Source organism: Prionailurus viverrinus, chromosome C1 (genome assembly GCF_022837055.1).
Source record: "Prionailurus viverrinus isolate Anna chromosome C1, UM_Priviv_1.0, whole genome shotgun sequence".
Lineage (NCBI taxonomy): Eukaryota > Metazoa > Chordata > Mammalia > Carnivora > Felidae > Prionailurus > Prionailurus viverrinus.
Genome location: NC_062568.1, coordinates 97,902,485 through 97,923,418, shown reverse-complemented (window position 1 = coordinate 97,923,418; position 20,934 = coordinate 97,902,485). Strand labels below are relative to the sequence as shown.

Genomic DNA, 20,934 nt, shown 5'->3' with positions numbered 1-20,934 from the left:
TGCCTGTCCCTAGCCCGGAAAAGATCCAAATTCAAAATTCAAAGTACAGCACCTGCTGAATGTGTATCACTTTGGCACCGTGGTAAAGTCAAGAAATCGTAACTGGAGCCACTGTATGTCAGCGACTGTGTGTACGTTCACACAGAGAGAGAGACGGAGACAGAGGGACAGAAGGGAGGCCGCTCTCCACCCTGAGGGTGAGCTGGGCTCTGTGTCTTGTTCCTGGAGCACTGGGCCTGGGGCGGGTGATGGAGCAGATTTTAAACGTCAGACTAAACCCGCTGGGTTGACAAGAGGTGTAAGCCCCCATCATGTTGGCTACGGCAGTAGAAGCTGTTGGAACAGCATCTCCTTGGAGGGGAGGAGACGACGTTCAATCAGGCCGGGACTGCCCCGGAATTAGCGCATTCAATCTGCCCCAGAAAATAACAAAGCAAATAGTAACAACAGATAACAGCAGTGACACTATCGAATGCTTCCTCTGAGCTGGGCGTTGGGCTAAGCATGTTTACCTTCATCATTTTAATTCTCGCACCAATCCCGGGAGGTCCTGGGATTATCCCCTGCTGCGAGGGGAGAACACAGAACTCGGAAATGTTTAGTGACTGGTTCAAGGCCACCCAGCTCCAGAGGGAGGCACTGTTTGTCCCGGTGCGATAGTCACACAATGCACACTCGTGCTGCTGCCTCAAAACTCTTCCTGGCCAGCTGGGGCGCCCAGGTGGCTCAAATAGTTAAGTGTCCGACTCTTGGTTTCGGCTCAAGTCATGATCTCACGGTTCGTGGGTTCAAGCCCTGCATCCGGCTCTGCACTGGTGGTACAGAGCCTGCTTGGGATTCCCTCTCTCCCTTTCTCCCCTGTGCGCACGCGCGAGCTCTCTCTCTCTCTCTCTCTCTCTCTCAATATCTCTATCAAAAATAAATAAACACTAAAAAATAAACAACACAACTCTTCCTGGCCAGCAGCGTGATCTGGGCCATTATGTGAAAAATTCTGAAGCCAAGGAGTTCTGTCCCAAGAAGACCGTGTACCCTTATCTTCCGGGTGGAATTTCAACCGCTCAGGTGACAGAAAGGAGTAAGACGTGAATGAAGCGTGTGCGCACGTGTGCGACGAAACCCGCGTGTGTTCAAGGAGAAAGAGAAAGCAGCCGAGGGGGTTGTCCTCAGAGAGCACTTGCCATTGTCAGACATTCGTGGCCCGCCCCTTCCCGTGAATCTTCCAGCATCCCTGTGGAGTAGCCCAATTGTCTCCCTTAGTTTTGACACCGGTGAGCGGCTGAGGGTCCAGAAAAGTTAAGTACCTGGCCCCAAGTCACACAACTGGTAAGCAGCAGACCTGGGATTAGAGGCTGCCCCTCCCGTTACGGTCCACCCCTTCCCCCATGTCATTACGGTGCTCTAGGAGACGCGAGTTGTGCGGCCCTGTCAACAATCACGGCAAGGTGGGGAGACAAGCTAGGTGTTGGGTAATCAGCCCTGGAAACAGTGCTTATGGGAGACAGAGGGGGAGTCCTGCATGGGCAGCAGGGACACCAGTAGGAGAGGGAGCAGGGGGGATGCACGTGGGCTGGCCTTGGAAGGTGGCTTAGAATCGGCTCGGCTCGGTGGATGGAGAGGTCACTTCTCATTTCAGGCAAGGAGCAGGGTAGAGGCCCAGAGGCTGGGAGTCCCAGCACGGTCAGGGAACAGAGAGCAGACCTGACTGAGGACCAGTGAGTTTGTAGGGGGGCTCTGGAGACCGGTGGGAGGTAAGCTGGGGTTGAGGCCCAGAAAGGCACAGGCCCAGGAGCCCCTGGGGGAAGGCTGTGGGGAGCGGGCGACGTGGGTCAGAGCGAAAACGAACGTACCTGGAGCGCCTCGTTCCCCTTTGATCCCGAACAGCTCTGCAAGGGGAGAAGAGAGGGTTGTAGGCTGGGCCGGGCGGGCGCACCCAGCTCAGAGCTGGAAGGTTGTGTGCCCTCGGGGCTGAGGAGCAGGGGCTTCGGGGAAATGGGGGATTTGGACAACAGGGGCCCAACGCTCGGGTATTTTCCAGGAATGAATGTTTTCGAGAAAGCTGGATGTTTGGTTGCAGGTAGTGGTCTGCACCGGAGAGCTGTAGATCCCTGGGAGCTGCAGAGGTGTGGAGAGAAGGTTGAGACCCCCGGAGTCTCCCCTGTGTGGTCAGAAGACCTTGGAGCCAAACCCATGAAGGAAGAGCCTCAGGTTAAAGGCAGAGACCCTCGTGCGGATCACCACCTTCGTATGTCACGTAGAGAGGACTGGTCCTGGTGTCTGAGCGGCTAAGCCTGGACTCCGCCCATCTACCACGGCCATCACCTCTCCTCACGTCAGGGCTCGGCCTCTGTCTGCACTCACGATGCCGCCTCGGAGGGATTTGCCCACCTGGACCCTGAGTCCTTTCAGCATGTGCTCCCCTGGGCACAGAGCAACTGTCATGGAACCAGCCCCCAAGGCCGAGCCCGTCCCAGAGACAGAAGAGCCGGAGCTCCGGGCCACAGTGTGAACCCTGCAAACAGTCAGATCACACCTAGGAGCCGGTTTGGCCCAGATCAGCTCTTCCTGTGCGGGCACAGCCAGAGGGTGGCAGGTGCAATGGCGGACAGCCTCGCCTGGCCCAGGGAAGACCGAGGGAAGGCGGAGGGCACTGGCATTTCCACCGTCCATTCTGTTTTCTCCCGTGTGCAGCCCTATCTTCCAAGCCACCACACTTCCCCAGCAGGCCCACTGCCCCCTCCCTCCAGGGTTCCCACGTGACCTGGACCAGCTTGGTGCCTTCTGTGATGCTCTCTCCAGCCACGTGCCAGTATTAGTTGGCTGCACGGGAGTGGTCTTGGGAATCGTCCCAGGCTGTGTTTTACCCACCTTCCCAAACATTCTAGATCCATCTGTGGGCTTTGTGACTAAGACCCGGCCTTGGGCTGATTGCTCTGGTCCCTGGCTCTCGGAGGTCATGCTCTGCTTGGATAGGGCACTTGCATCCTAGGTTCTTGACCCACCTGTCTGCAGCCCCCGATGGGGCTGTAACCTCATGCCCGTCCATTTGGCTCTCACCCCTTGTCTTGGGCCCCAGGGTCTCATACTCTGGGTTCTGGAATGCTCTTTTTGCCAGGGAAGGACTTTCAGGCCCAAAGACCCCCTGGCCCATGAACCAGCAGCCCCTACTTTCCATCCTCTGAAGGGTCCCGGTGCAAGGGGAGGGGGCCAAACCTGGGTTTCGAGTGAAGTTGTCCACCTTCCGAAGCAGATGCTCCTGCCTGGTGCGGACCTGGGTGATCTGGGCCTGTAAGACGTGCAGCCCCAGCGCGCCCCCAGGGAGGTGCGGGATGGGCATTGACTGGAGCAGAGAGAAGGACGGGCTGTCCTCGGCGGCCAGCGTTCCATTGGTGAAGTGCATCTCCAGGGCCCAGAGCCGCTCCTGAAGATTCAGAACTGGACACCCCACCCCCACCCCACAACACTCTCTTAGGGACCTCATTAAAGCCCCGGGCATGTGAGCATGTCCCTGACATTCCTGTGTCATATGTGCATGGCTTCTGTGGGTCCTGAATACTAAACACACATGTCATGTGCTGTGAGGACCTAACGTGAGCACAGAGCTCTTTCCATATCTTGCACATGTGTGCTTTATCCCGGGCATGACGTTACATGTCATAGAATATTCCTGCGTGGCCTAGGGATGTACCCACAGCATTACGATCAACCTTCAGCCTTCCTGGATACTCTGGGTGTGAACGTATGATGACTAATGTACTGGTGTGATCTAATCATGTGTGACCTTAATATGCGAGTGACGCATGTTTATGACAGCTGAGCACACGATGTTCTTGCGTGACTTCAGTGTCTGCGGGTGGAATTGCTTCATGACCTTAACATTTGGACTGGGGACCCCTTGAAAGTAAGATCATGTTAAAATGAACAATCGGGGGTCCCCCGGGGGGCTCAGTCGATGAAGCGTCTGACTTCCGCTCAGGCCACGATCTTGCGGTTCACGAGTTTGAGCCCCGCATGGGGCTCTGTGCTGACAGCTTGGAGTCTGGAGCCTGTTTCGGATTCTGTCTCTCTCTCTCTCTCTCTGCCCCTCCCAACTCACGCTCTGTCTCTCTCTCTCTCTCTCAAAAATAAATAAAAACATTTAAAAATTTTAAAAAATAATAAAAATAAAATGAACAATCCGCTCAATAGAGCCTTTTCACGCCCAGACGCTGGGGATCCTTGATGAAAGATGCACTTGACATCCTGGGTGAAGTTATCGCACTGTTCACCGCTCTAGACACACACAGGTTCACATGTGCTTTCTCTCTCTCTCTCTCTCAATCTGTCTCCGTCTCTGTCTCTTTCTCTCATACACACACACACACACACACACACACACACACACTCTTCCCTGGCCACTCCCCACCCCCTCCATCAATGTAGCTGCCCAGGGACTAAGAACTCTCTCTCCACAGGTGACCCCAGGGCTCTTCGCTCAAACCTGAGCCCTTTGTCAGCCCAGGAAGCACCAGACAGCACCAGATCTCTTTACCTTTTACCACCAGCAGCCCGGCACCTGCGGTGAGGAGAACCAGGTAGATGGCCACCATGACCGTGAAGCAGTTAACCGCCTTTCTCTTCCTGGACTTCGGATCTGAAACACAACCCCGGTTGAAGGTGGCTATTATAGAAGGCAGAGAACAGGGAGCCCCAAACTGTGTCCGATTCCCCTCTGTGTGATCAGAGGGCTCCCCGTGAGGTCGAGGGTAAAGACACAATGTCTCACTACCCCCAAGTCTTCCCCCGATCCTCCTCTTCCCACAAGCCAGGAGATGCCATCATCGGTCACTCACTGGTGTGCTGGGCACACAAACACCCATGCCACACGTCATCAGTTGGAAGAGTACAGTCCTTAAACCAGGCTCACTGCCAAAGCCCCTTCCAGTGCCTGGAAGTAGAGGGCTCTCAAGAAACGTTCGGCGGATGAATTAATGAGTGAACATACTTAAATTTCAAAACTTTGGGAGGAGGATGCTTGTTGCCTCTTTATAAACTGTGGGTGAGGTTCGGAGAAGTTGAAAAACCTATCAGGTCGTGAGATGCAGATCTGGAAATCAGGTTCAGGCTTTGGCTTTCCTTGTCTTTAGATTATGTAATTATAAAAACACAACCTGCTTAATATAATTTATCAAACAATATAGAGAGCATTGCAAAGGTTAATGATCTTGTCATCGGGGACTTCAGGGGACCTGAGTTCCTTGGCGTCCTAACCCGCTGACATAAGCTTTTCTGGCGTTCTGGGGTATGGCCTTCGCCCTGCTTATTAGTGGAAACTGACAAACCCGTACCCTGCTGAATGGACTTGTTTTTTCTTTCGATTTTACGCAGATGATGTCATATTACATATAATACAGCACGTTGCTTTCTGCAATGAGTGATTTTCTACAGACATTCCTCCAGTCTTTTGTTTGTTTGTCTTTTGTCTTTTTCTAGAGAGAGATTGGGCCATTCTTTTAACAGCTGCCTGATATTCCTTAAAGAGCCACAATTCTTGCAGATAATGTCCCCGTTGACAAACTGTTTCCAGTTGGGGTGTTACAAAAAGAGGCCACGGTGGTTCTAACTCCAGTGTTTTCCCCATTCCAGCTGTCTCCCCACTTTGGGGCATCCAAAAGTGGGGAGCTGGCCAACTCGGTGCCAGGCACTGTCCTCTATTATCTCTAATGCTTCCTGCAATCCTGCAAGGTAGGTGTGATTATCCCTTTGTACAGACCTGGTGTTCAGAGAAGTCAGGGCAACACAACAGGCATGTGTCCCTGGGTCCGTCTAACCCCAAAGCCTGAGCTTCCCTCATCAACCTACACTGACAGTCGCCCTTGGAAAACTGCATTTGCAATGAACTCCAAGGGCAGGTGTGAAGGCAAAAGGGATCATAGGTGAGCCTCCCAGGGGAGGGAGGCAGGGGTGGTGAACACGTTTTTTTTTTTTTTTTTGCTTTGTGGTAGGTGACGGCGTAGAGGAACCTCGCGTCTAGTTTCCATCACCTGTGGAAGCGTTACTATTCTGCTGATGATCCTTCCAGCCACCTGCAGAGCACATGCCTCTGCGTTGGCATCGTCTAATGCATGGTGGTCTCAAGATGGCTCTGGCAGAGGCAAGAGGAGTGGTTATTTGATTGGGTGGTTTTTGAGTTAGTGGCACCTGGTTACGCTTCGTCTAGCACAGAGTGTCCCCCGCACTGCCCCTCCCAAAAGGGGGGCCCACACGGCGGCCTCGGTGAGCACTCTAACACACAACTTGGCCAAGTCGCTTCCCTATCTTCAGCCCTCCAGTGGCTGTTCACTGCCCACTGTCCTGTTCACCTCCTGCCAGCCAGTCGTCCCGTGGCTACACCTCCACACCACACCCCACGTGGACCCTGACCAAGAGTCAGGCCGGACCACTCGTGGTGACACCCTTCTGATTCCAGGCCATGTATCTCCTCTGAGTACATGGCCCTGCCTCCTCCCTTCTGCGTGACTAATTCCCCCTCATCTTTGGGGAGCACGGCGGAGCTCCTCCTGCTCCAGGACGCGTTCTCTGACTCCCCTGGGTTAGGTGGGATCCCACTCTGCCTCCCCACATCGCCCTGGGTTTCCGCTTGATGAGGCATCCATCTCCCTGAACCGTGTCTTGGTTATGTCTCAGTTTCCCCCCAATAGCCCGGAAGCTTCTGGGGCTGTCTTCTGGCACCAATGTGGTGTAGACCACATGCGACGTGCTGGAAGATGAATATTCAACGGATGAATGAGTGGCCGCAGAGGTTGGGCGCTGAGCACGTGCAGAGTGGAGCACTGCCAGGTTAGAAGTGTTGGGAAAGCATCAGGAACGCAACTGCAGACCTCAGGTAAGCGTGTCATTGTGGCAAGGATGGGCAACGCACAAGGGGGGCCTTGCGTTCAACCGAAGATGGCGGACGATGAATACAATCTTGTAGACAGCACTGCACCTTGTAAAAAAAGGTTTGTTTTAAGATATATATAGAGAGAGAGGCAGAGAGAAAGAGAAAGAGAGAGAGAGAGAGAGAGAGAATCCCAAGTAACCCCATACTGTTAGCGCAGAGCCCGATGCGGGGCTTGAACTCACAAACCAGACAGCACTAAAGCCAAGGAAACAATGGGAATAGAAAGATAGCGTGCTTCAGAGACACGGTGTTAGAGAGGTCAGAGGTGGCAATGAGGGCCAGCATGGAAAATACAGATATTTTCTTTTTTTTTAATTCACATTTTAGTATAATTAAATTGGCAAGGGGACACATAGCTTTCTTTAACGGCTTTAAAACATATTTAGATTCAAGTTAGTTAACATATGAAAATACGAGTATGTTCAAACCAGGTGGTCGGAGGGGTGGAAGGCATTTGAGTAAGGATGATGAAAGGAAACCCAGACATGATAGTATGATGGGAGTAGTTCAGGGGTGTTCACTCAGGCCCAGGATGCTTTTTTTTTTCTTTTTATGTTTACTTATTTTTGAGAGAGAGAGAGAGAGAAAGAGAGAGACAGAGCATGAGTGGGGGAGGGGCGGAGAGAGGGAGACAGAATCCGAAGCAGGCTCCAGGCTCTGAGCTGTCCACACAGAGCCTGACGTGGGGTTCGAACCCACAAGCTGTGAGATCACGACCGGAGCCGAAGTCGGACACTTAATCGCTTAACGAACTGAGATACCCAGATGCCCCAACAAGGGTGCTTTTTTAAGCCAGAGCTATCATGTAACACAGAGGCAAGGCATTTTAGAAACTGGGAATGGCATTTCTCTAACTGACTTTGTACAGAGCTGATAATCTGATAAAGTTTTCTTTTTTTTAAATAAGATTCGGGATGAATCTTCTTAAAGTTTTCATTTGTTTATTGTGAGAGAGAGAGTTACGGGAGGGGCGGGGGGGGGGAGGGAGAGAGAGAGAGAGAGAGAGAGAGAATCCCAAGCAGGCTCCGCGCTGTCAATGCCGAGCCCAAGGTGGGGCTCGAACTCATGAACGGTGGGATCATGATCTGAGCTGAAATCAAGAGACGGACACTTACCCGACTGAGCCACCCAAGCGCCCCAATCTGATAAATTCTTTACCGTCTATGCCGATCATTTAAGCTCTAAGGGAGTAGAAGAAACTGCGAAAGACTTTCTCCTCCAGACTGGATCTCCCCAACGAGGAAGAGCTGTTTGAGACGAGAGAATGAAAGAAGCCGCTGGCAAACTAGAAAGAGCTTCCCCGGAGCAAACCGTGGTGAGTCTGGCTGAAGAGTTTAGGGAAACAGTTTTCAGAAAAGTGGCAGCTCTATTGTTTGACTCCCAATGAAAATGTGGCTCCAGAGGCAAATAAAATTTCAATTCTATACAAGATCTCCACGAAGAAAAAAAATAAAATCCGTACACAGACTCTAGGGTTCCCAGGCTTGCCCTCTCCCAGCTCCTTGTGCTGTGGCAGATTTGGCTTTAGTGGGTGCAGAAGCACCCCCCCCCCCCCCCCCCGCCTTGAACCCAGCACTAGGCTGCTGGTGGGCAGGCCCAGGAAAGTGGCTTCTGCCCTATTGGCTTGATGTCTCCACCCCCCACCTAGCATCACTGGACAGTCTGAGGAAGTACCTTCTGCCCCTGCAGGAGGCACCAGAAAGGAACCAGCAAGGATACCCATAGCATCAGGGGAGCAAAGTAGACCGGAGCAGCGTAGTGAGGGCTCCGAAAACTAAGTTGATATTGGAACCGCAGCCCACAACATGGGCCAGAATGCATTTGATACCGGCGATGTGATTTTCTACCAAAACAGAAGATTTAAAAGGATCCAGCGTCTCCTAACATACTACACAACATGTCCACGATACAATGGAAAACCACTCATCATACCAAGAACAGAGAAAATGGCAACCTGAATGAGAGAAGATAATTGGCAGGTGTCAAAAACACTGGACTTATTTGATAAGGACTTGAGGGCGGGTAAAACAAAAAGGCTTTAATGCTCAATTACAAATACTCTTGAAACAATAAAATAAAGAAAAATCTTAGCGTTTATTTCTTTTTGAGAGAGAAAGAGAGACAGAGAGAGAGAAAGGTAGCATGAGCAGAGGAGGGGCAGAGAGAGAGGGAGACACAGAATCCGAAGCAGGCTCCAGGCGCTGAGCTGTCAGCACAGAGCCCGACGTGGGGCTCGAACCCATGAGCCGTGAGATCATGACCTGAGCCAAAGTCGGACGCTTAACCGATGCTTAACCCAGGCGCCCCAAACATATTTTTTAATATACGAAAAAATAGAGAATATAAAAAAAACCAAATGGAAATTGTAGAACTTCAAACTACCAATCAAAAAAAGAATCTCACTGGATGGGCTCAACCGTGCAATAAATGTGATAAAGGAAAGAATCAATGAACTAAATGACAGAACAATAGAAATTACCCTTTCTGGAAAACAGAGTAAATTGACTAAAAGAATAAATAAAGAGACTTAGAGACCTATGTATCAATAACAAAACACATAACATTCATATCATTAAAGTCCCAGAGTGTGAAGCCGAAAAAAATATTTAGAGAAATAACGGTGGCTGAAAACTTCTCAAATCTGGCGAAAGTCACAAACCTACCAATTCAAGAAGCTGAGCAAACCCCAAACATGATAAATTCAAAGCACTCAATAACAAGACACATCAGGAAAAAACAGCCCTACGTACCAAGAAAATTAAAAATCTAAAGAAAAAGAAAAAATCTTGAAGGGAGCCAAGAAAAAATGACTCATGACCTATAGACATACCGATTTGAATGATAGCAGATTTCTCATCTGAAAGCGGAAGTGACATGACATTTTTCATGTGCTCAAAAAACGAATTATCAACTGTATCCAGTGAAAATATCCCTTAAGAATGAACAGGAAATAAAGATATTCTCAGATGAAGGAAAACTACACGAAGTTATTGCTGCTAGATCTACCTTTACAGAATGGCTAACAGAGGGCGCCTGTCTGGCTGTCAGTGGAGCTTGTGACTCTTAATCTCAGGGTTATGGGTTGGGTGTAGAGATTACTTAAAAATAAAATCTTGGGGCGCCTGGGTGGTTCAGTTGCTTAAGCGTCCAACTTCGGCTCAGATCATGATCTCATGGTTAGTGAGTTCGAGCCCCGTGTCGGGCTCTGTGCTGACCGCTCAGAGCCTGGACCCTGCTTCGGATTCTGTGTCTCCCTCTCTCTCTGCCCCTCCCCTGCTCATGCTACCTCTCTCTCTCTCTCTCTCTCTCTCAAAAATAAACATTAAAAAAAATTTTTTTAATAAAAATAAAATCTTAAAAAAAAAAAAAAAGAAAGGAAGAATGGCCGAAGGAAGTTCTTCAGACAGAAGAGCAATGATAACAGCAGAAAGCATAGCACTTGCAAAAGGAAAGAAGAAGAAAAAAGAGTGAGTAAATATGGAGATGTGTTTAGGCCATCTCTCTCATGATTTTTAAATTTTTTTTTAACATTTATTTATTTTTGAGACAGAGAGAGACAGAGCATGAACGGGGGAGGGGCAGAGAGAGAGGGAGACCCAGAATCTGAAACAGGCTCCAGGCTCCGAGCTGTCAGCACAGAGCCCGACGCGGGGCTCGAACTCACGGACCGTGAGATCATGACCTGAGCCGAAGTCGGACGCTTAACCGACTGAGCCACCCAGGCGCCCCTCTCATGATTTTTTAAAATCACATTTTTTTTATCGATTTCTTAACAATTTTTTTAATGTTTATTTATTTTTGACAGAGAGATTGAGACAGAGCGTGAGCACTGGAGGGGCAGAGAGAGAGAGGGAGACACAGAACTGGAAGCAGGCTCCAGGCTCCAGGCTGTCAGCTCAGAGCCCAATGTGGGGCTCGAACTCACGAACTATGAGATTATGACCTGAGCCGAAGTCGGAGGCTTCACTGACTGAGCCACCCGGGCGCCCCTTTAAAATCACATTTGAGGGGCGCCTGGGTGGCGCAGTCGGTTGAGCTTCCGACTTCAGCCAGGTCACGATCTCGCGGTCCGTGAGTTTGAGCCCCGCGTCGGGCTCTGGGCTGATGGCTCGGAGCCTGGAGCCTGTTTCCGATTCTGTGTCTCCCTCTCTCTCTGCCCCTCGCCCGTTCATGCTCTGTCTCTCTCTGTCCCCCCCAAAAATAAATAAACGTTGAAAAAAAAATTAAAAAATAATAAATAAGTCAAAATGGAATTCTAAAACATGTTCAAGCAACTCATAGGAAAGTAAGATAAGAAAAACTGGTAATGGGAAACAGAGGAACAAAGAGAAAATGCATAATAACATGGCAGATTTAAGCCCTAACACATCAATAATTACTTTAATGTAAATGGTTTAAAGATGTCAGTTAGGAGGCACCTGGGTGGCTTAGTCAGTTGGGCGTCTGACTCTTGATTTTGGCTCAGGTCTTGGTCTCACCGTCGTGGGATCGAGCCCCATGTCAGGCTCAGCATGGAGCATGGAGCCTGCTTGTGATTCTTTCTCTCTCTCCCTCTGTCCCTCTCCTGATTGTGTGCACACGCTCTCTCTCTCTCTCAAAATAAATAAATAAACTTTAAAAAACAAACAAACCAATGAGAAGGCAGATAATGACAAAGTGGATTAAAAAGCATGACTCAAACATATGCTATCTCCAAGAAAGTAAACAACAGAGCTCCCTTTTCTATGAAGCAAAAATTGATATAACTAAAGGAGAAATCAATATATCCACGATAATACTGGGGATATTAGCATCCCATTCTCAGAAACTGATAAAAAATCAGCAAAGCTATAGAAGAAATGAACAACAGCATAAACCAATAGAATCTAAAGAACAGTTATAGAATATTTCATGCAACAATAGCAGAATACACATTCTTTCCATGCACACATGAGATATTCACCAAGATAGACTATCTCATGGGTCCTAAAACAAACCCCAACAAAAGGGAAAAGAAATGAAGTTGCACACAGTATGGTTCCTGACAATCGAATCAAAACAGAAATCAATAACAGACAGACAAGGAAAACCTCTAAACACTTGGACATTTTTTAAAAAATTAAATAATGTATGAGCTATAAGGTCATAAATATATATATATATTTTTTTTGAGAGAGAGAAGGAGATCAGAGGAAGGACAGAGAGAAGGGAAGACATAGAACCCCATGCAGGCACCGTGCTGTCAGTGCAGAGCCTGACATGGGGCTTGAACCGATGATCTGTGAAATCATGCCATGAACCAAAATCAGGAGTTGGATGCTTAACTGACTGAGCCACCCAGGTACCCCTTAAATAAAAATTTTAAAAAATACAATTGATTGAAAGTGAGAATACAACATATCAAATTATTGGATTCAGCTACAGTAGCACTGAGAAGGAAATTCATAGCAGCACTAAAGGCTGACATTACAAATAAGGAATGGTCTCAATCCAATAAGCTAAGGTCCTAGCTCAAGAAATTGGAAGAGAGCAGCAAAATAAACCCTAAGCAACCAGAAACAAACAAACAAACAAAATAACAGAGATCAGAGCAGAAATCAATGAGATTTAAAATAGGAAAACGAAAGAGAGCATCAAAAGAACAAAACACTGGTTCCATGAATCAAATCAATAAAACCGATAAAGCTCTGGCAAGACTCACAAAGTTAAAAGAGGAAAAGACACAAATCATCAATATAAGGACTCAAATAGGAGTTATCACCACAGTTCCTGCAGCCCGGAACAAGAAAATAAGAAAATCCTGTCACTGACTTTATGCTCACAACTTGGAAGAAATGAATCAATTTCTCAAAAACTACAAACTACCAAAGCTCAGCCAATAGGAAATACATAATATGAATGTCGGTATATATTAAATAAACTTAATTCGTACTGAAAAAGCGCCTGAAAAAGAAATGTCAAGGCCCAGATAATTTTATTGGAACATCCTATCAAACCTTTAAGAGAATTAACACTAGCTTTACGTACTCTCTTACAAGATAATGGAAGAGTAGAGAACAGTTCCTAACTCATTTTAGGAGGTCAGGATTATCTTGAAAATGCAAACCAAAGATAACATAAAAAAAGAGAACTGAAGATCAGTACCTTTCATGAAATGTGACATAAGAATCCTCCACAAAATATTAGTAAACCATGTTAAACAATGTATAAAAAGAATTTATATACCATGACTAAATGGGATTTCTAGGTATATAACTCTGATTCAATATCCAGAAATCAATCAGTATGATCCACCATATCAATGAGCTAAAGAAGAAAAATCAGATAACCATATAATGGACACAGAAAAAGCACTTGACAAAATCAAATTCATACTGAAACTCTCATAATTATAATTCATAATTCTAACTCTATAAATAATAAATTCATAAGTAAAAACTCTCAACAAACTAGAAATAAAATAGAATTTTCTGAACTTAAAAAAAAAAGGAGCATCTAATGGGGTGCCTGGGTGGCTCAGTCAGTTAAGCGTTCAACTCTTGATTAGGGCTCAGGTCATCGTCTCACAGTTTGTGAGTTCAAGCCTCGCTTTGGGCTCCACTCTGACAGTGCAAAGCCTGCTTGGGATTCTCTCTCTTCCTGTCTCTCTGCCCTGCCTGTGTGCACGCGTGTGCTTCTTTTCTCTCTCTCTCAAAAATAAATAAATAAAACTTGAAAAAAAAAAAAGGAGCATCTAAAAATATCTAAAGCCACCATGATACATAATAATGAAACAGGATCATTTGCTCTGAAGATTGGGAAGAAGGCACGGATGTCTGTTCTCACTCTCTTATTCAGTCACATGCTGATATACTCGTGACAAATAGGTGGAAATCGCAATTAAAACATAATGACATTTACAGTCGCTCCAAAGGAAAGGAACTCTTTTGATATGAAGGCGACAAAATGTACACAGGAGGTGTAGGCTGAAAATTTGAATACCCTGATTAAAAAACAAAACCAAAAAAACAAAAACAGAGACCTAAATAAATGTGGAGATGCACTGTGTTCACGGATTGTAAGACTAAACATAGTAAGATGTCAATTCTCCAAAACTGATCTGGAAGTGTAACACAATTCCGATAAAATCCCAGAAAGGTGTTTTTTTTTTGTAGGTATCAGTAAGCTTATGCTAAAATTTACATGGAAAGGTACAAACTGCAGAATAGCTAAAATCACCTTGAAAAAGAATAAAATGTGAGGAATAGCTACTTGATGTTTCGACATCGACAAGTATGGTGTAGTATTGGTTACAGGAGTAGAATTTAGTGATTCATCACTTACACATAACACCCAGTGCCCATCCCCAAAAGTGCCCTCTTTAATACTTATCACCCGTGGAGCCCATCCCCTCACCCACCTCCGCTATAAAACTTTTAGAATTAAACATAAGAGAAAACTTGTGGGCCCTCAGGCCAGGTGAAGAAGGCTTAGACTGTAAATCTGTAAATCTGTAAATCTATAAATCTGTAAATCTGCAAAAGGGGAAATTAGACTGTAAATCTGTAAAAGGGAAAATTGCTAGGTAGGGCCTCCCCCATAGAATTAAATACTTTTGCTTTGTAAAAGACTGTTAAGAGGATGAAAAGACGCGTTACAGATTGGGAGAGAATATTTACAGACATTAGCAGCCTTTAGGAAAATGCAAATCAAAATTACAATAGGATATCGCGATCAGGCACCCATCGGAATGGCTAAAATAAAAATAGTAAAAATACCAATTGCCAGCAAGGACTCAGAGAAACTGAGTCAGCTGTACGTCACTGGTGGGAACGTAACATGACACAGCCACGCTGGAAGAATGGATCAGCCGCTTCTTAAAAAACCAAACCCACACTTAGAATGCAGCCGCTGCACTTGGAGGCGTTTATCCCGGAGAAATGAAAACTTAGGCTTACACAAAAACTTTTTCGTAAATGATCATAGCAGCTGTATTCGTAGTAGCTCCACGCTGGCAACAGTGTGTTATGTCTTTCAAGGGGTGCGTGGTGAGACACGCTGCGGTACATTCATATCATGGAGTAATACTCACGAGAAACACCCCTTAATAAAAAGAGCTGTTGATACATACACCAACTTGGATGGATCTCGAGGGAATCGTGCTAGGTGGAAAAAAAGCCAGTCTTAAAAAAGTTACATGCTGTGTGATTCCGTTTATACACCATTCTTTAAACGGCAAAACTGTAGAATTGGGGAACTGATTGATGATTGCCTGGGGACGCGGATCGCCGGTGGGGGGCGGTGAGGGGTATGCATGTGTGGCTATAAAGATAACATGACACAGAGTCTTGTGATGCAACAGTTCGGTATTCTGATGCTGGTGATCGTTACACAAATATGCACATAGGATAAACTCGTAGAGAACTATTCACACACACACACACACACACACACACACACACACACACATGAATGCCTGAGCTCTATAAGTTGTACCAATATCCATTTCCCGGTTGTGATACTGTAGCCACACAAGATGTTCTCACCGGGAGAAACCGGGTGGGGGGGGGTCACAGAGACTTCCCTACACATGTTTTTGCAACTTTCTGTGAGTCTGTAATGGTTTCATAATAAAAAGCTAGGAAAAAAAGAACTCAAGGGTGGAGCTGGATGTCTAAAAGATGCTGAGAAATAGTGACGTGACAAAAACCAAAGTCAGAACAAGGACCCGGAGTGACAGCAATCTCATCAGCAGGGCTGACCCCGAATAGAGCCCAGTGTTCAGGTCTATTTGGAGAATATTTAAAATCATCTTTAGAGCAGGAAGAAGAGACAGCTAAACCCACCACTGGGGGCGGGGGGCGGTGCTTCCTGTTAAGCAGAACAAACAACTTTTCCACCCGTGTGTTGGGGGTTTTCTCTGTCAAGAAGTATGTTCTGAAATTGGTGGGAAGGCATACGAGAAGCAAGACGTGAGGCCCGAAATAGTGGAGGGCTCCGGGTGAGAGGTCCAGACAGATTCCATCCCACGGACCGCAAGAGCTTCCTGATGTGCTAACAGAGCTCCTTCTTGAGAAGCCAGACACGCTGGGGGAAAGACAGGAAGCTCAATAAAGAAAAATGTCCGTAATTTTCCAAAAGGTGCACAGGAGTGCATCCCAGAAGGATACTGACACAGGGGACAAGGGGAGAGTTTCTTGTTCAAGGCCAGACGCTCCGCCGTTGAGGGGGAGGGTGAAGCTCGTACTGGTCCCCGAGGAAACACCGGGGGTTTTGGTGGGCCTTCTGCGCAGCAAGACCAGCGGTAGGTTGAGTCTCTTCAGAAAACGAAAGCCATCTTCAGGAGACATAAGGAAAGGGAGGGAGCGAGGGAGGAAGAAAGAAAGGAAGATGCTTGGAGCCATGTAGTGCTGAAGCAAGGAATTTTATTCATTTCAGTAAGCCCTGAGGGGGACCCTACGTTACAGAGCCTCACAGTGATTACTGTTCATAACGGCATTCATCTGGAAAGTTCCATATGGCCCGCGATCTTTGTATGAGAAGACAGGAAGTTGTCAATGCATTTCGAAAAATGTTCCTTCCAACGAAGCTGGAGGGTTTTGTTTGTTCGTTCGGTTTTTGGTCAGAATTTTAGTTAGCGGCCTCCGTAAACCAAGTCAGAAAGCTGGAATCCCTCCTTGAAGCTGGCCTCCCCCCTCACTTGCGTTGCCCCGCCATTAGAGTCCTACTGATGCGACTTCTAATATCTTTCCAGAGCATTCTCCCTTTCCCTTCCTCATAACCATCGCCTCTTATCGTCTCTTATTGCCATGCTTCTCTCTGTCCTCAGAGTTACTCTTTGTAGCTCGTCCTGTGTTTACATCCGGTAATCTCAAATGCAAACCAATGCCTCTTTGCCCAATGTCAAACGTTCAACGCTCCCCATTGCCTTCAGGACAAAGTCGAAATTAATTGGTCCTAGTCTCAGTCCCCTCTGAACTTCCCCACTCAGTGTTGACCCCACCTCATGGAACCATTTGTGTTTCTCTAAATATCCCCTGTGAATAGATCATAAACGTGTGGTCCTCTATTCCTGCTCCAGCCAGCATCTTCTGTCTCTAATTCCCTTTATTCTTTAAACTTCAGAAGAGTTCCCACCTCTGACCTTCACGCGAGACCAGGTTGGATCTGTCCATAGATCTGTCCTGTGCTGGCGACAAATTGTTCAGAAAATAGTTCACGGGTGGCCTCATCCTGCCACCACCAGCGTGACTGAAGGCTCCCCATTTACTCTTGCTTGTTCCCTCGGTGCCGAGAACAGTGCCCAGCAGGTGCTGAATGTGTTTGATCAGCTGACTTAGCTTGCACATTTTCAGTACCTTAAAAGGCACTTATCGGCAATGCTGCGTTCCCCCAAGTTCTGAATAGCCGACGATTACTAAAGGCATTTGCGTGCATGCGTTCTCTGTTACCACACTGTAGATTCCTAAAGGCAGAACACCCAACCCCTCATCTTTGTGCCCCCTTACATCCCAGCCGGTGACCGCACGAACAAATGCTGGAGGGGAGAGACGAATCAGGCCAGGGGACAGAAGTTCGCTTGCTCTGAACATACAACTTCCAGAAAAGACTGGGAGCGGGAATGACTCATTAGTTCAGAAGGCAATTCCGAAAGGATATTCTGCAATGGAAAACCAGAGATCCCCTGCGGAAAACACTCCCTGGTGACTTTAAAGTCTAGAAGATTTAAAAAATGCACCACCTGTATAACAATGAGGGGGAAAATAAAGACGACAGAGTTGCCTGAATTTTTAAAACCTGAAGCGAATCTAAGACAAACTAATTATGAAGCTACAAACATAGCCTAGCCCACACGAATTGGAGAAAGCACTCCCTGATCAACACATCAGTTATTATGGAAGTCACCTTAAAGAATTTTCAAGGAATTACATTAAATAGCGACGTGGCACTGGCTTTAGTTTTGTGGAAACTTTTCATCCCTCTTGTTTTGTTTTGCCATTTCATCGCACAATCTGTGTGTCCACATAAGACACTAATAAAAAGGAGGAGCGTATGGTAACTGCATTAATCTGGGGAAATTATTTGAATACAATTTATTGCGAAGCTAAAAAAAGCAACCCCAACTATATGCTAACGATACAGCATCTATTACTAGCATTCTACGAATTCCAGATTGAAGCATTCCAGAAATGGATTAGTGAGAGTCGATGGTACAAACCTAGGCTTCCTATCACCTTGTCCATTCTCATGTTGCCAACAGAAAAAGTACATCACCAGGCAAGGTCATTAACTGGGAAGGAGTACTTTACCGTTGATTTCAAAGGTCTCCATTGCAGGGAACATGGTTTGGTTGATAGTTTCTCTTTCTCCAGTGCTAGCCAAGAACTCGTCCTCCTTGAGAATTTCTTTATTTTCCATTGTGAAGCTTTATAGATGGTCAAAAAGTCCTGGAGCCAGCAGAAACGTTTCCCTCAAGAGGAACCACTTGGGGGAAAGATTGTTCCTATTTAACTACTGCAGCTAATTGTAGGACACATGGCACTTCCCTTTGGCTCTGACTTCTGAATCTGCAAAATGTTTCCTGACATGATCAGAATGGGACATTTCTCAAAAACAGGCTATTCACACATGGAGCTCCTGCTCCGTGCAGCTGCTCGTTAAGGGGGGGTGGGGTGTCAAGGTGGCTTTAGGGCATAAATCACAGGTCCTTGGAACCACCCCTCGCTCCAGGCTCCTGAGAGCAGGGTGGTGGATGACCCCAAGGAGGATGTTTCCCTCCCTTCCCTCCGCCCAGAGCCCCGCCATCATCGCAGACCCAGGACACTGTCCCAGACCTCCGCAGCTTACACTGAAATCTCCCTCTTTTGAAGGCCTACTTTGGCCTCAGCGTTCATCTTTGCTCCTTAAAGTGTGGACCCGGGACCAGCAGCATCAGCATCACCTGGGAACTTGTTAGAAATGCAGTCTTAGGTCCCGTCCCCATGTGAATCCACATCTACAGTTTCACTAGATTTCCGGGTGAGGTACATACACGCTGGAGAAGCACTTCTCTGTAGCACGCATTGTGGTTTTTGATTCTGCTTCCCCTCGTATCTTCCCATGCTCTGTGTGGGTCTGCCCATGTGCTTGCTCTGGCCCCAGTAAGACCTGGACTCCTGGAAGGGAGAAACCCCTTCCCTAGCTCCCTCTTGTCAGGCATTCCCCATCCTTCCTGGATGGATAGCCGGGTGGTGAAGCCACAGACCCTACAAGTTCAAGTGTTTGGGTTCGAATTCCACCTGCTCCTCAGAGGAGCTGTATGATCACGGGGACATTATGCGGGCTCCGAGCGCCTCGCTTTCCTTGATCGTAAACTACGTAGGATGGTGATATTCGTTTGGCTGTTGGCTAAAAGGATGAGACCGTGAATAATGGCCAGGATGGCACCTGGCAGGCAGTGGGTGCTCAGGGGGCATGGCTCTGATCGCTAGAGACGTGAGCTTCCTGGTTTCCGGGGAGATGAAGGGAACGGCTTTTGCCTCAAAAGGAGCTCACAGTCCGGTATGCGGGGAGAAAGTGGATACAACCGAATTCTAGAAAACTGCTGTGAAAGGAGGCAGTCACTGAAGCCCCTGACAGAATGGCCTGGAGGCAGCGGGGCCACCAGAGAGCTTGCTGATCAGCTCCGGATTCGAAGGCTGACCGGGGCTTTGCCTGGAGAGCGAGATGGGTGGGGGGGTTCCCAGGTCAGAAGGGTGGCGAGTACAGAGCACAGGCAGGGCGGCCTCAGGGCCGAGGCGCCACGAGACTTTGGGGCTGCTTGGAACCCGAGAGGTGAGGAGGAGAGGTGTCCAGAGATGAGGCTGGGCCCCGCCGAGTCACTTTCTTTGGCCTGTGGAGTGTGACAGAAAGCCAAACGGGAAAGGAACTCGGGAAAGTGAGTTACTGGCAGTGCCCGCAAGGCAGAGGTCCCCAGTGCTGCCTGTGGTTTCAGTAATCAGGAAGTCCCTGGCTGGGGCTGAGGTGAGGGGAGCCGAAGCCAGCACAGGAAAGGTTAAAGGCGAGGAAAAGGAAGCAGCCGTCAGCTCTAGTCAGAAGTCTGGGCCACGGAAGATAGTAGAGGCTGCGGGGGGTTGGGGGGGGGTTCCCCTGCAGGAGGGCAATCCTCCAGGGACAGGAACCTGCTCATTTCGGCTCCCCCTGCCTGGTCAGCTCCTCTCTGGCCAGGAGTAACCTTCATTCCCGGTGGGCTAGTTGCCAAGTGCATCATCCTTAGAGGGAGCATTTAGTGGATCTCAAACGTGGTTCTTTTGGCTCTAGATACGGGGCCAGAAAGACCTGGCCCACAAACCCAACCCTTTCATGAACTTGCCGGGTGACCTTGGGTGACTTTCACTTCTCTGGGCCTCAGCACCAAGTAATAGTGCATCGAACCATTAACGGGTGTCCAGGGTTTCTCAGGGCCCAGCACTGCGCTAAACACATGTGTTACTCAACACTCTCTACGACGTGCAACTAGCCTCAACTCTTGTGGTTAGAAAGTGAGGCCACCAGAATTGGAATCCAGGGTATTTTCTCTCCCTCTAGCCTGGTCTAGACTGAGTTTGATCCAGAAGCTGTAATCCAGTAGTCCACGCTGGAGGAGTTTTTTGGGAACACATATACCGTTTCTCCCCACCCACCCCCCACCCCCCCAGCCTGAGATTCTGGTTATAACACAAGCCCCATGGCTGGATCTATGTGCAGCCAGGCTGAGGACCTTTGCACGCCCAAAAATAAAACAGTCACACGTAGCACAGAGACGCGTAGGACTCCTTCCTGGAAGCATCCATTAGGGGGACCCATACAAAATTATTGCTATTCAGCCCTTTCTGACACGTAGTAAACGGATACTTCATAGGATTCAAGCTAATCCTCTCGGCCTGCAGGGCGGGGCCTAGAATAAGGTCATTGAGGCACCAGCTTAGGGTGCAAAGAGATTCAGTAATCATGGTCGTTAACATTTTAACACGATATTTTAAAAGTCACTTAAATGCAAAAAGCCCGTGATGAACAAAACGTCAGCATCTTAAAAA

At 47.8% G+C, this 20,934-nt stretch overlaps 1 protein-coding gene across 1 annotated transcript in view; it reads right to left on the bottom strand.

Annotated features, from left to right (window-relative positions):
* Nucleotides 1-18,338, bottom strand: part of MARCO (macrophage receptor with collagenous structure) — a 39,864-nt gene extending 21,526 nt beyond the window's left edge. The window contains exons 1-4 of the mRNA XM_047868695.1: nt 18,190-18,338; nt 4,532-4,633; nt 3,214-3,435; nt 1,851-1,886 (exon numbers count right to left, since the gene is read on the bottom strand). Of these exons, the coding sequence (XP_047724651.1) occupies nt 1,851-1,886; nt 3,214-3,435; nt 4,532-4,633; nt 18,190-18,298 (469 nt within the window). The 5' untranslated portion in view covers nt 18,299-18,338. The remainder of the gene's footprint in view (nt 1-1,850; nt 1,887-3,213; nt 3,436-4,531; nt 4,634-18,189) is intronic.
* Between the last annotated feature and the right edge of the window lie 2,596 nt (nt 18,339-20,934).